General features: G+C 38.1%; 1 protein-coding gene across 4 annotated transcripts in view; it reads left to right on the top strand.

Annotated features, from left to right (window-relative positions):
• The first annotated feature begins 4,416 nt into the window (after positions 1 to 4,416).
• The window catches only part of ARHGEF26 (Rho guanine nucleotide exchange factor 26), a 53,877-nt gene continuing 44,523 nt past the window's right edge, over positions 4,417 to 13,770 (top strand). The window contains exons 1-3 of one of the 4 annotated variants that reach the window (XM_087725344.1): positions 4,417 to 4,710; positions 7,118 to 7,973; positions 12,166 to 12,205. In XM_087725344.1, the coding sequence (XP_087581470.1) occupies positions 7,167 to 7,973; positions 12,166 to 12,205 (847 nt within the window). In that variant the 5' untranslated portion in view covers positions 4,417 to 4,710; positions 7,118 to 7,166. Of the gene's footprint in view, positions 4,711 to 7,117; positions 8,223 to 12,165; positions 12,206 to 13,770 lie in introns of all 4 variants that reach the window. The other 3 variants (XM_087725342.1, XM_087725341.1, XM_087725343.1) reach the window with 3 other exon arrangements.

Below are 13,770 nucleotides of genomic sequence, written 5' to 3'. Positions count from 1 at the left end.
TTCTTCAGCCCTTCTCTTCTTCTCCACCAACATTGAAGCATGTGATCACCTTTTCTGTTCAAGACTCAAGCCATGTGGTCCTGTCCACCAATAAACCATTCTTTCCAAGCAGCCTCCATGTCTCCAGTGTCTTTTTCCCCACTTGGAGCCAAACCCAGAAGGACATTTCTTTCATCAATGAAGGGTATCCAAATCCCTACCCTCCCCCACACACAAATGGATGAAATATTTTCCTATAGTGGTGGCCTACAAATTGTTTTGAACATGTTACAGTGATCCAAATAAAATATAAAGAGGCCTTCAAACCAGGCCTTCTTTATCTGAAGTTGGCAATTCCTGGCCAAGCAATTTTGTTATAAGACTCACTGTATGTTTGAGTTGGGTGGCTATATAAATCTGTTTAATAAATAAATAAAAATAAATAAATAACCTGACTCCAAAGAAACAAAAAAATGATTGAAACTTCACGTTACATCTATAATCATCCAGAAAACATGTTGAACTAATCTATACTTGATTTTTCCCATCATCCCAATTTGAAAGCAACAGATAAATTTAGAACACTGAATAATCTTGGGGCTCTGGCACCAGATGAGTTTTTGCCAACTCACTTTATTCAACCTAAGAATTAAATCTGACCTCCCAGGAACAGAACTGTGTTCTGTATATGTTCCAAGTAGGCAGAGCACAGAATAAATAAAATCTGCAGAATATTGCTGGCGAAATAGTTCTTTATTTCCTAGCTTTAGTTGCCTTTCTTGAACAGTGAAAGAGGAACAGGAAACAAGAAAGGAAATGCCATTCCTATTCATCCTTCGGGAAAGCTCAGATTTTAAATCTAAATTACTAGTAGAAGTGTTTCCTTTTTCCTGTACTTAGAAATAGATGGTATAATTATATTGCCTTTGACACTACTTCTTATTTACCAGCAATGAAAGATGGCATTTGGACTTTATTTCCTGCTGAATATTGTGGTTTAACAACTACTTTTTGTCCTTCTTTTTAAAGGTGGTTGTTAAGATTATTAATGTATTTTAATTACTGCGCTGTAAATTGGTCCAGAGGCATTAATTAAGGGTGGCATGCATATAAACACATTAAATTTTTTAAAAAAAACAGCGGTCACAGATTTCTACAAATAGAAAGAGTCACCCCTTAAGGCCTGTCCTCATTAGTAGTCCTTAGCAGGGTTCAATTTTTATGGTGGCAGTAGAAAATGTTGCTGGCATAATAATGCATTGTCTTGACCATCTCTATCCTCCTTTGTATTTGTTGGCCTTGCTGGGGTTTTGTGATTTAGAAAACAGTGGGATAAAGCTGTGTAAATCATGGTCTGACAAAGGTCACCCTCGTAGGGATAGGGACAAAACTCTGGTTGCTAGGCTGTTCCACTTATGCTGTAAATAACTAATAAAGGAAGGCTCTGAATTTTAATGTATGCATGTACGACCGGCAGTATCAATTTAAATACAGGACCTGTTTGCATTACATTTTGGCCTGAATAATTATTTTGGTTTGAAAATTTATGGATTGCATAATTGCTGTGTTGCCCTGATGAAAAAAAAAAAAGACAGTGAAATTACAACTAAGTTCCTACTTTGCAGTAAGCCATAATTTGAAGATTTCTTACCAAAGCTTTATGGAACAATAAAAGATCCACAAAATCTTTCAGTGCATTTTATAAATCACCAAAACTGATTGTTTAGTGATATGGTGTGATGTACATACAGTGCTGTGTGTAAAGGCTCATACATGTTCTGGTAATCTATTATCTAGGAAATAGTAAACCTGCATGAAGTCACCTTAGTTTTCCTTGAGTGAGGGAAGCACTTTGCATTAAAAAAGAAGAAAAATGTGATTCGCATCTAGAAGTTTCATGTAATTCCGAATGCTTCCTCTAGTAGCTGGGAGAAATTTTTGCATATATATGCAACTGATGTATAGGAGTCATTGGCTGCTATTCATTGTGTCAGAAGATCTTATTTTACCGTAGGGGCTACGTTAATTCAAGAAATTGGTTTGAAAAGTGTTTCTGTTAGAGAAGAGTTAATCCATACTTTTTCAGTTTTGCTAAGTCTTAAGAAATGTAGTACCTCTTTTTATGTTTTATACTCATGGTTTTAATGTAGAGTTACTTTCTGGTTTGATCCCTGATCCTATCAAAAGTTTGATATAAGCATACAAAATTGTCAGCAGGGACATAAGAGAAAATCCTGTCAATTCAAACCACACAGTAGTTGAAAAGTTGTGATTTTTTAGATTTGTTTTGTTGTGTTTTGTCTTATTGAGTTTTTTTCTTTGCTGTGTCTTTCCTGTTGTTTTTAAGATCAAAACATTTAATAAAAATTATTTATAAAAAAAGAAAAGTTGCGATTTTTAAAAATCATGTAATTGCAATAATAAAGAAAACCTTACTTATTCGATTTCCAGCTTGCTTGATTTCTAGCTGACATGCAAATAGAGGTAGAAGGCTTCTCTGAAAAAGAAGTTGGCAAATCTACATATTTTAAAGTTGCCAAATTTGAAAAGGACTGGCCTACAGGAATTCCAATGAATGCATACAGGAGCCTTTGAAATTCTTGAAACTATCTAAAAACCTCTTGGCAAATTTGCATGATACAGAAGTGATGTTTACTACTTTAAATGTTTTTCTTCTGATCCTTAAAATTACAGCATGTGCCAAAGCCTTCAAAAAGTTGCAACATCTTTGAAGCTGCAGGCTTTGGTGCTTAGTAATTTACAAAGATGGCCAACATTATTCTGCTTATTTACAATGCAAAACCATGACTTTCTCTAGATGTCATTGTAAAACTTCATTTGGAATGCTGTGAAATGATAGCAGAAGGTAGATGTGACCGAAGAATAACAGACCAGAAAAATGACTGCAGCTGGGGATATAGAAGAACTGGAAAGTCTCATTGTATTCATTGTACTTCATTATAACAGACATTTTTAATAATAATAAACAGATAATGGCAATTCTACAATGAATTGTATGGACACTTTCCTTTTCAACCCTTTAGGCTCACAACTCTTCCATAAGAAATATGGATTAAATATTGGGACATTTGCACATGAATAGAAAGGTTAGAGTAATAATGTACAATTGTTTGACAATTATTTGACTAACTTCACAACAAGCATGCAGAACCTTTTTAACATAGAAAGGCGTATCTTTTTTGACAAAGTACTTTTCTTCTTTCCTATTTATCCAGTGAAATCATGGTCCAAAAATGACAATGCAGGAAGAACCTCACATTTCTCAGCTCCTAGGATTTTTTTTTCTTTACTGTTTTAGTACTTTAGTCACTGAAAAGGTCAGATCTATTTTTAATAGGCTCTTTTTTATGTAGGGAGCCCAGTTTAGTACTTTACATCAGACTGGAAAATTAGGATAGCTGCAAAAAGCTCCAAATTAATGCTGCTCAAGATTATACTTTACTGAGGCTACAGAATGCAACCCCATGTTTTGAGTGAGGTAGTGTAGCTCAAGTCCTGCTGAGTTGTAACAGCCAAAGCCTCCATTTAGGTTCCAATACCTTTAACTTGTCACCAGAACATAATTAAAAACCCTACAACATAATATGGCTGATTTGATTTAATGCTGTGAAAGCTTATTACATATTAGCATTATATGAATCAGTCCACTATGGTAGGGCTACAATAGCCATGTGGTTTTACTCAATTTAATTGGTATCGTCATTTGATTAATCATTAACAAACTAACATATCCATGTGGCAAACATCCAAGTTTCAACCAGATAACAGCAAAAATGACCTAAGTTTTCCGTATTTTTTGCCATCTGGATATCTGCCATTTAGACCTGGCAGCCGAAATTATGGCAGGTTTAACGAAAACCCAGTTTAATTTGTTTAAAGAAAACCCAGTTTAATTTGTGCATGAACCAGGATAACGTGCAAGTCTTCATGTTCATTGGTATATACAGTAAGTTGATAAAGGGGGAAGCAAAGTTCTAGATTGCTTATCTCCGTCTAAATTTGCTCCTGGTGGCAAGCTTTATTTCATTTAATTATATGACGATCCCAACCAGGTGATTTGGTTTTTACGCCTCATCCAGGTGATCCCTTTTTTAAGGATCTTGCAGGGTCCTCACATGTTTTGGTCTGATAATGTGTCATATATTTTGTCTATTGCGATCTTTGCACTTTTGTTAGTCCCACTGACTGAAATAGCTCAAAGGACTCCAGGCTCCCTTATTTCCTCCTCCGCCTCTTTTGGACACCATCCCCTTCAGCCTTTAGGACCGGGGAGTCTCATTCCCAAACGCTGCGTGATTGATGGGACAATTTCCCCGCGCCCTTAAAAGCCCTTCCCGGCTCCGTCAATCGCGCAGCAGACGGGAGGGTTGTGTTTTTGCATGCAAATCAGACCAAGTTCTTTGGGGGCGGGTTGAGAAAACCTCGGGGGGACTCGCGGGTCTAAGCCGCCCGAGTCCCCGCGAGGCGGCGGCAGGAGTAGCTGGGTTAGGCTTAAACATTAACGCCCTCCTGTCGAATTGAGAAGGCGGGGCTCCGAAGAAGGCCGAACACGGTGCGGGGACCGGACAGGAGGGCAAAGGAGCAGGTCGAGTTTGGAGCGCGCGACCTGGAGCGCGCCGGAGCAACCGGAGGGAAGTTTTTGGCTGCGCCGAAGCTCGGAAGCTTCGCAAGTGCTTTGTCCGCCGCCGCCTTTGGTGCGGTTCCAATGAGGTGAGTTGGCTGGGTTTAACTGGGGAAGGATTAGACTTGACCTGGGGGCTTTCTGTATGTTGATATTTTGGCGGGAAAGGCGCTTGGCGCTTCCTTAGTTGGGAGACAAGCTGGCAGGACCCCTCTCCTCTTCCCCGCAGAAAGTTTCCCTAGCAGACGCTGCCGTTAAAGGGATCTTGAAGGGAGGGCTGAGTTGGGGATTGTAAACACATTTTTATTGCTGAGCCGCAGGAGTTTCTCATGTTGGGGGTCTCTCTCTCTCTCACACACACACACACACAAACACACACAACACCCTCCAGAAGACTACTGTAGACATTAATGTCACTGCTAACGGGAACGGTAAACTGGTATGCACCCAGTTACAGAGGAATGCATAATATAGGAATTACTCTAGTGCTCATACCAGGAGTGCGTGTTCAGAATTTTCTTCTTAAAGGTGCAGTCTGCTTAATTCAAAGGCTTCAGAAGGATTACGCCGCCCGTCCTGGAAGGACAAAAGGAGGGCAAAAAATAATCTGGTTTCAGATACTGTTTATTTCGAGGGATCCTACACAGAAGGTTTCTCGCCCTCCCCTTCTTGTGCTTCATTATGTGTCATAAACTCCTCCAAACCCTATCAGAGTGCTGGAGTCCTGGAACGGTTGCAACTGTATTATGGCCTACAGTTGGATTAATGGGGATGCTGGAATTCTTGTTTATTGACCTCCCTAGTACTAACTCTGTAATGTTTTACATGTTTTCCCACAAGTTCCATGGGGCTGAAGGGGTCTTATCCTCAAAACAGGCCTGGGTTTTCTCAGCCTTAGGCTAAGCAATTGAGTAAACAGGGCAGGCATACTTTTGCATGGAGTTGGAGCAAATACAGTTCTAAAACCCTATTTTAAGTATTTTGGAGCAAATGTCCAAAAGCAAAATGTTCGTTTCTGCTATCTTGCTTTTAAAAGCTAAAGTTGTGTAATAAATATACAAGTTTGTAAAATATTCCTAGACTTTGTACAGTTCTGCTTATCAGATTGGGATTCTGCTGGCAGGAGGCACAAACTTTGCTGCTGAACTGCAATCTTATACATGTTAACTCAAAAGTGAATACCCTGGAGTTCATTGGTGCTTTCTTCAATGTAAATTTAAGAAGGATTTATTTGTCTGGGAAAGGAGGTGAAATTTGTGTAATGCCATTATTCTTCGTTGAAACAGCTTGGGAACAGGTTTGTCCTACAGTAGCTACTTTCTTAGGATTCCTTGTGTAAATTTTGGGGTATATTTGAAGGTATCTCCACCCCTTCTCAAAAGCACTGTTAACATTTGGACAAATTGTACCTATTTTCTTAATAACCCTGAAATATTTGCATATTAGTATTTGAAATATGGATTGGTAGTGCTATTGAGTGAAATTATGTTTGATGGAGAAAAAAAATGTTCCAGTCTGCATAACTATTGCATATCCTACAAGGTTTCAAACTTAAAAGAAATATTTTTCTACAGAATTTATTTGTGATAGGAAATATAAAGAGTTCTTAATTTGCCTGTCTGCTGGAGGGCAGAATGTGACTTACTTGTAGATCAACAGAAGTTGATCCAATACAAATGATTACTTTTCCTTTGCTTTGCCTTCTGGAACCACGTGGCTTATGTTAAATTATTCTTGGCTAGTAATCTTGTGCTGTAATTAAGTAGACCCCTTTATTTAAAAACAGTCTTGCTGTTTAACTGCATGTAGAATAAGAAACTGCCTACTTTAAATGTCTCAGAAAAACCTCAATTAGAAATTTCTATTTTTTTTCCCTATATAACCAGTCAACCTTTTCATGTTATCATGCTGGGAATAACTGCAAAAATACATTTGAAACTGCCTACTTATTTAAATGTTAAATTCTGCTTCCATAGGTCTACTATTAGTATACTGTACTCACTAGCTGTAGGCCTAAAGTCTTAGAGTGTTCATCAAGCATTTATTTCATTTTATGGAACATAATTTTTCTTCTCTATTCTTTAACCACACTGATCGGAGTCTGTGGGAAGATGGAAAACACTGGAACAATTTTTTGATATTTCAATTTGAATGAGAAATATCAATACATCTGCTAATTATCCTGCATAAATGGGGCACGGGAAATTACTGTTTAAAGAAGGATCTAGAACTTAATCCATTCCTCCCCTGTATTTTTGAGAAGCATTTGAATGGTATCCATTAGCTATGTTAGCTGCTACTGCTCAAATCCTCTTCCAACAGTACTAGGCATGCTTTGGAAATGATAAACAGTTCCTTTTTTTTTATTAAAAAAATAAAACTGAAATGATGGACACTTTCTCCTCTATCATTTCTTCCCATCAATGGAAGAATTTATTAGATTGTAGCTACTGAATGATTTTAAGTTTTTGTTTTTCCTTTTTTGTTGTGCAATAGGACATATTGCAGTCCTGTGTTGATGTTGAATTGACCTCAGTTCTGGGTAATGGATGGACAAAATGAAGTAGACTTTTCCAATAACAACATTACACCATTGTGGAAGAGAAGATCAGCGCATCGTGGGCATTTGTATACCAAGAACAAAACTAGACCACAGTCCTATCAGAGTTCCACTGGGGTCCTCTTCACAGATTTTCCTGTGGAAGACAAAGACACATTCACTTTAATGCAACCTGATGAAACAATTACTTCTCCAGAGAGCAAATCTATTCAAAGACGTCCCTTGCTTTTGACCTGTAAAAGTATGCCAAATGGAAAGGTTCAGTTTCCAGAACACAGAATCTTATCTTCTACACTTTCTGATCAAACCCCACAAATCTTGAAAATGGTTTCAAATAACTCTATAAACTTTAAGTCTAGTGGTTCTATAGATTCAGCAAGCAGTAAATCAACTTACGCAAGGAAGGCCTCTAAGCAAGCATCACTTAGTCCTGAAAAGGAACGTATTGTTTTCACATCAAGCCTTGGAGTGTCGCCACCAGAAATTGGGCATTTGCCAAACAATAGCACAACCATTGCCTTAGCATTACAATCCAGTCAACCTCCTAAAAATTTAGAAAATGAACCTGTTTGCCTGCATGCTCCCCCAGACATTCCACATTTGCCTCTGCAAAGAATACCATCAAATCGGAACGACCAATCTGATAGGCCATCTGTGACTCTGAGCACCAATAGTCTTGCTGCATTAAAAGTGGGGAAACAGCAGCTCATCCCTAAGAGCTTAGCTTCTGAAACGAGAGTGATTGGCAAAGCTAATGGTCAGAATTCAGAGCCAAACAGCAGGGTACTTAAGGTACGCAGCATGGTGGAGACACTTGATGTTCCTTTGGTAGCCAGTGAAGATGATGAAGCAGAAGGGGATGTGGAAAGCCCAGGGATGCTAAAACGTAGCTTGAGGTCTACTTCATACCGACGAGCTGTTGTGAGTGGTATTGACTTTGATGGTATTGCCAATATTAAAATGAAAAACAAACTCTGTCAGCCAGGGCTGAAGGCAGTCATAGAAGATAAAGAGAAATTCTCTAGTTTAGGAAGAATAAAGGTAAGTAAATAAGTGAAATTATTAATAGTTTACACTCCTTGGTAGTACAGATTGGCTTATTCTGAACTTTTGCTATTTTAGTTTTTATGCTGCAAGATCAGGATAGTATTTTAACTGTAGATTAATAAGAAAAAACGTGAGAAATCTTACAGGTTTAAGGATGAGAAAGGAAATACTCATCACAATTAAGTGATAACAGCCATATCACAAAATGAATCTTTGAAATCTTCCTGAACAGGCCCTTTGCGATTATATATAATCTTACCCATTTAGGAAAAAAACTTAATAGTTTAGTATTTTTCTTAAAATGTACACATTTTAAGTTTTTATACAATTCATCACCCACTTTTCATTATCTGTGATAATCCTTTATTTACTCTGTTAAGTGGAAACTTAATTGAAACTCTGTGGCTGGAACATTACAGTGACTTCTTTATTTCATTAAGTGCTCTTAGTAGCTATCCAAAAATTTATCCCTATGGCATATGGGATGAAGTCTTGAGTCTGAGATGTTTCTCAACTCTAGCACAAGCTCTGGATACAAACCCATTTTTTTCCTCTTTGTGTTCAAAACTTGGTTAGTGTGGAGCAGTGGTGGGATACGACCAGTACGCCCCAGTATGGGCGTACTGGTGCCTGTTGGGAGCACCAAGTACTTCCGGTACGGTGCTCCAGAGGGCCCACTCACCCGCTGTCCCTACCTGTATTTGAGCTGATCGGAGCTTCCATGCATGAAGCGTATGTCGCCTGCACGATGCTCCGCTGAGCAGCTGGAGCATCACGGGTGGTAAGTATGCACACGTGCACTGCGCGCGTGCATGTGGTGAACACCTGGCCCCGTTGCACTGTACCAGTTGCAACAGGATCCGGAACCCACGACTGGTGTGGAGTATTGTTCAGTGCAGAAATAAACTGTTGAGAGCAGTGACTTTCTGTGACCTTTTTGGCACTCTAGCTCTTATTAGGATCAGAGGTAAGCCATGTGCCTCTTATCTCAGAAAAAAACAAACTCATGCATTAATTTGCTGCGGAATGGCAACCTAAAATGTTTATATGTATAAGAATGAGATTACTTTTGATACATTTCTATTCAGATTCTCAAGTTTATGACATTGAAATGGTAAACATGATTGTTCCAGAATATGTCAATATGACTTGATTGAAGATTTGGGATTATGAGCCACGGTCGCGCAGTGGTTAGACTGCAGTACTGCAAGCTATTTCTGTTGACTGCTGGCTGCCTGCAATTTGGCAGTTCAAATCTCATCAGGCTCAACCTTCCATCCTTCCGAGATTGGTAAAATGAGGACCCAATATGCTGACTCTGTAAACCACTTAGAGAGGACTGTAATGAGCTGTCTACTGTAAATTTATGGTGCTAAGGATTTCCTGGTTGTAAATATGTGTATAACTTTGATGGAAATATTGCTTATATAACCATGCGCTTCAATTATACTTCAAGATTAATCCACTATATAAAGTTTATATTAATTTTATTTAGGACAGTCATGGAACTGACAAATGAGAGGAGCAGAATGCAAAGATGCAAGCTAGCAATAGCAATAGCAATAGCAGTAGACTTATATACCGCTTCATAGGCCTTTCAGGCCTCTCTAAGCGGTTTACAGAGAGTCAGCATATTGCCCCCAACAATCTGGGTCCTCATTTTACCCACCTCGGAAGGATGGAAGGCTGAGTCAACCCTGAGCCGGTGAGATTTGAACCGCTGACCTGCTGATCTAGCAGTAGCCTGCAGTGCTGCATTTAACCACTGCGCCACCTTGGCTCTTTTGAAGCTAATGAATTCAAACGTTTTGTGCATATTACATGTCCTATCTAGATTCCAGTGTGTGTATTTAGAATTATTTTGAGTTGGGGTTTCTTTTTAGATAATTGTATTAAGTGAGTGGATATTCTACAAATCAAATTTTTCTGGCATCTTAATTCATATTAGTCAAAAGAAACTGACAGGATTTCTTGCTATCTATTCATGTAGCACCTTTTTCATAAAGAAAAGTTAAATTTCCCAGAATTTCAAAGTCAAATAATTTGTGCAAAGGCAACATAACTAATTACAGAGTTCAACACATATACAGTGTATAAGGTTGACTCAGCCATCCATCCTTCTGAGATTGATAAAATGAGGACCCAGATTGGGTCAATATAGTGACTATAAACCACTTAGAGAAGGCTGTAAAGCACTGTAAAGCGGTATATAAGTTTAAGTCCTATTGCTATTTGACATGGTTTTTTTATTGGATATTTTTGTATATACGTTTGCCAAATCTTGACTTTACTAAAAGCAACATGTTTTTTTAATTAACAGTCCAGTCTTTTCTAGGCCCCAAGGAAAGCTGTCCACCCAATATTTTTTTTTAAATATCATAATCAAACCTACCTGGGACTTCAGAGATTTTATGCAGGAAATGTATGCATTAAACCAGAGGTGTGAAACTCAAAGCCCATGGGCCAGATCTGGCCCATGGGGTGGTTAGATCTGGCCTGTGGGGCCACCATGGAAACAGCAAAGGACTAGCCCACGGTGCGTCTGCCAGCGAAAACAGAGCTCAGGAGGGCCGTGGGATGCCTTCCCAAGCTTTGTTTTTGCTGGCAGACGGTTGCCGGGGGCGATCACAGCCAAAAATGGAGCTTGAGAACCCATTTTCATTGGCAGAGCACTCAGGTACCCCCAACACAAATGATATCAAGCTGGCCATGCCCACCATGGCCATGCCCCTTGCCCTCCTGAAGTCAGACACAACCCTGATGCTGCCCTCAATAAAATCGAGTTTGACACCCCTGTATTAAACACTTAAAAAAAACAAAGAATTTGAAGATTTATTTTTTAAAATTCCATCTTGGAATGTAGAGATCATCTGAAGAATGTTAGGCTTTTCTTTTAGTATCCCTGATCCACTGTGTGGTTTGTTTAGTTTTAGCTTAATGTGTTGTGCGGCCCAGCCATTCTGTGTTGCAAGTTATGATTATCTCTTAGCAAGATGCATAAACCTAGCTCGTCATTTAACACTCTGATCATGACTGTTATATCCTGTTCTTTTCATTTCAATTCTTCTATTGAAACTGAATGAAGTAAATTGTGATGCAAGAGGTCTTTCTGTCAATCCAGCCTTCCTCTGATCGCTAACCTGTTACTTTTGACCTTTTATGTAACTCTGGGAGCATGGAGAATCTGCTTGGTGGAGGTGGAATAGGAAAGTCTATTTAAGTCAATCCTGTTTCATGTGTCCAAATTTTTATCCAATTCCCTAGACTTATTATCAAATGTGAAGACATTATCTATGATGGAATATATATGAAGTCTAAAAGAAAATGCTTTAAAAATCTTGAAAAAATAGAAATTTAGAGAAAATCTGGTGTGAAATTCTTAGTAATTTTCTATAGAACTAGAGGGTTTTTTTAGGATAATTAGGGGGAAAAATGGCCCTTTTAACCAAATGCTATTGACTTTAAAGACCTCCCCTCTTGAGTTGTAGCCGCCCTGAGTCCCCCCAGGGAAAAGGGCGGCATATAAATTTAATAAAATACTCAAATACTCAAATAAATAAAATCATTTACTGTATACATTTTATTACGCTTAAACTGAACCATTACATATTTTAACAAAGAATTTTTTAAAGAATTTCAGCGAAAACATTACTGATACATGTTAAAAGTCTGTTATTTTTAAACATTCCTCTAATTTCAGTAGACTGTGATTCTAAGAGTGGTTTTATTTTGTGAATGGGTTTGGAAAATTCTGGTTCAGAATCAGAACTCTACCAAAGTTTTAGATCTGGAAGATGGCTACTATCCTAACTTACTAATGATTAAATATGTTCTGGGAAACATTTGAACTTCATTTATTCTTATGCAATGCACTGAACATTCCTATTTTCACCAGTTTCCCCTTCCCCTTCTCTATTTTCTTTTTGGAATATTATAGAAGAAAATGCTAAAAGGACAAGGAACATTTGATGGACAAGGTAAGAGCTGCTTGGGTATACTGTACTTATTTTTAATGATAAATTGCAGTTAAGGCGAACCTTTTTGGCTCCGAGTGCCGAAAAGGTCACATGGAAACGTTGCATGTACCCACGCTTATCAGGGTTGTTCTCCGGAAAAGCCAAACTTCTGGGTCCTAGCATGCATGCACAACACTCAACTGTCTGGCACACATGCGCAGACTGGTTTTTGGCAATGCTGCACACGAGAAGGGATAGTGCTTCGGAAAGGCTGAACTTCCGGGTTCTGGCATGCAAGTGCTCCCGACAATTAGCTGGTTAGTTTTCTGTACCGCTGTGCGCACGAAGGACAGCTGATCATCACGCACATGTGCACTAGAAACCCAGAAGACCAACAGGCAAGGTCGCGCATGCCGGTGACATCGCTTCGCGTACCACTTTGGAAAGGCCTGCCATAGGTTCGCCATCACGGATATACTGTATAAAGAGGTGGAACCAGGTTAAGTTTTACACCGCAAAGCAAAGTTTGGATCAAAGGTGTAGATTTTTCTGTTTATATTAAGAGGGTGAGGGAAAACAACCAAAGTTATTGCAGCAAATATAAAGTAGCATTATTGTTGCAATATTTAGTAGGGTTCTTCCGCTGATATCATGGATGTCAGGACCAACTTCATAATGTATTTAAGGAGAGTAAAACGGGAGAAGAAAACTTCCTATTGCAAATAATAGTTGCAATTCTGTCATATTGTATAGTTAATGATAGGAAATGCAAGGTATTAATCTTGTTATAATGGTTACATAAGCATTGGTTATGTCTTATTTGCAGGGGTTTCCCATCTGTTCTCATGGATATTGTGATATTTTTTTTTGATATCATTGTTATCATTCTTGGCTATAATGTACATATTTTTATCACTTGTAGGCAACACTATGTTTGTTGGTTATTTGCATTTCAAAAGTCTGAATTTTTTAATTCATAATTTTCTTTTTTTTTTACATTAAGTTTTCTCATCAAGCATTTTTCTTTAACATCTTGTTCATTCAATGTCTCATATTTCTTAATTTGAGACTGTTTCATTTTTTAGCCACAATATACATATATTGCTTTATGCTGGTCTGTGACCATAATAAAGGCTTGATTTGGTCTACATATGCTGCTGGTTTAATATATTGCAATTTTTAATATTTTTTCACACTTTCATTGGCATCATCACACTTTGTTATTATCAGTGTAACTTATTTATATATCCTATATTTTAGAAATTTTAGGCTTTTAGTCCAAGTTGTAATTTGAACAGTTGAAAAGTAACATGATAAATTGAAAGCAGGGGTGAAGTCCAGTTATTCTTCCCCTATTCCAAGAGTATTAATAACAGGAAAGCAGACTTGATAAGTTTGATCCTATGTATATATGCATAGAACTAACTTCTATAGAATTCAATAAGTAATCATAAGATTCATATCTAGAAAGAATTGAAACATAGCTCAGCCTACTTTCACAAAGTCATCTTATGGTTGACTTCTTAGGTTTCTTAACTGATTGTGTGTCTATTTTTAAACTGCATTAATTATTTGTCATTTATCTG

This window comes from Thamnophis sirtalis, unplaced genomic scaffold, assembly GCF_051295495.1.
Source record: "Thamnophis sirtalis isolate CommonGarterSnake01/CBP01778 unplaced genomic scaffold, rThaSir2_p1.2 scaffold_11, whole genome shotgun sequence".
Taxonomy (NCBI): domain Eukaryota; kingdom Metazoa; phylum Chordata; class Lepidosauria; order Squamata; family Natricidae; genus Thamnophis; species Thamnophis sirtalis.
The sequence above is the reverse complement of the archived record's forward strand: the minus strand, read 5'-3'. Positions and strand labels throughout refer to the sequence as shown.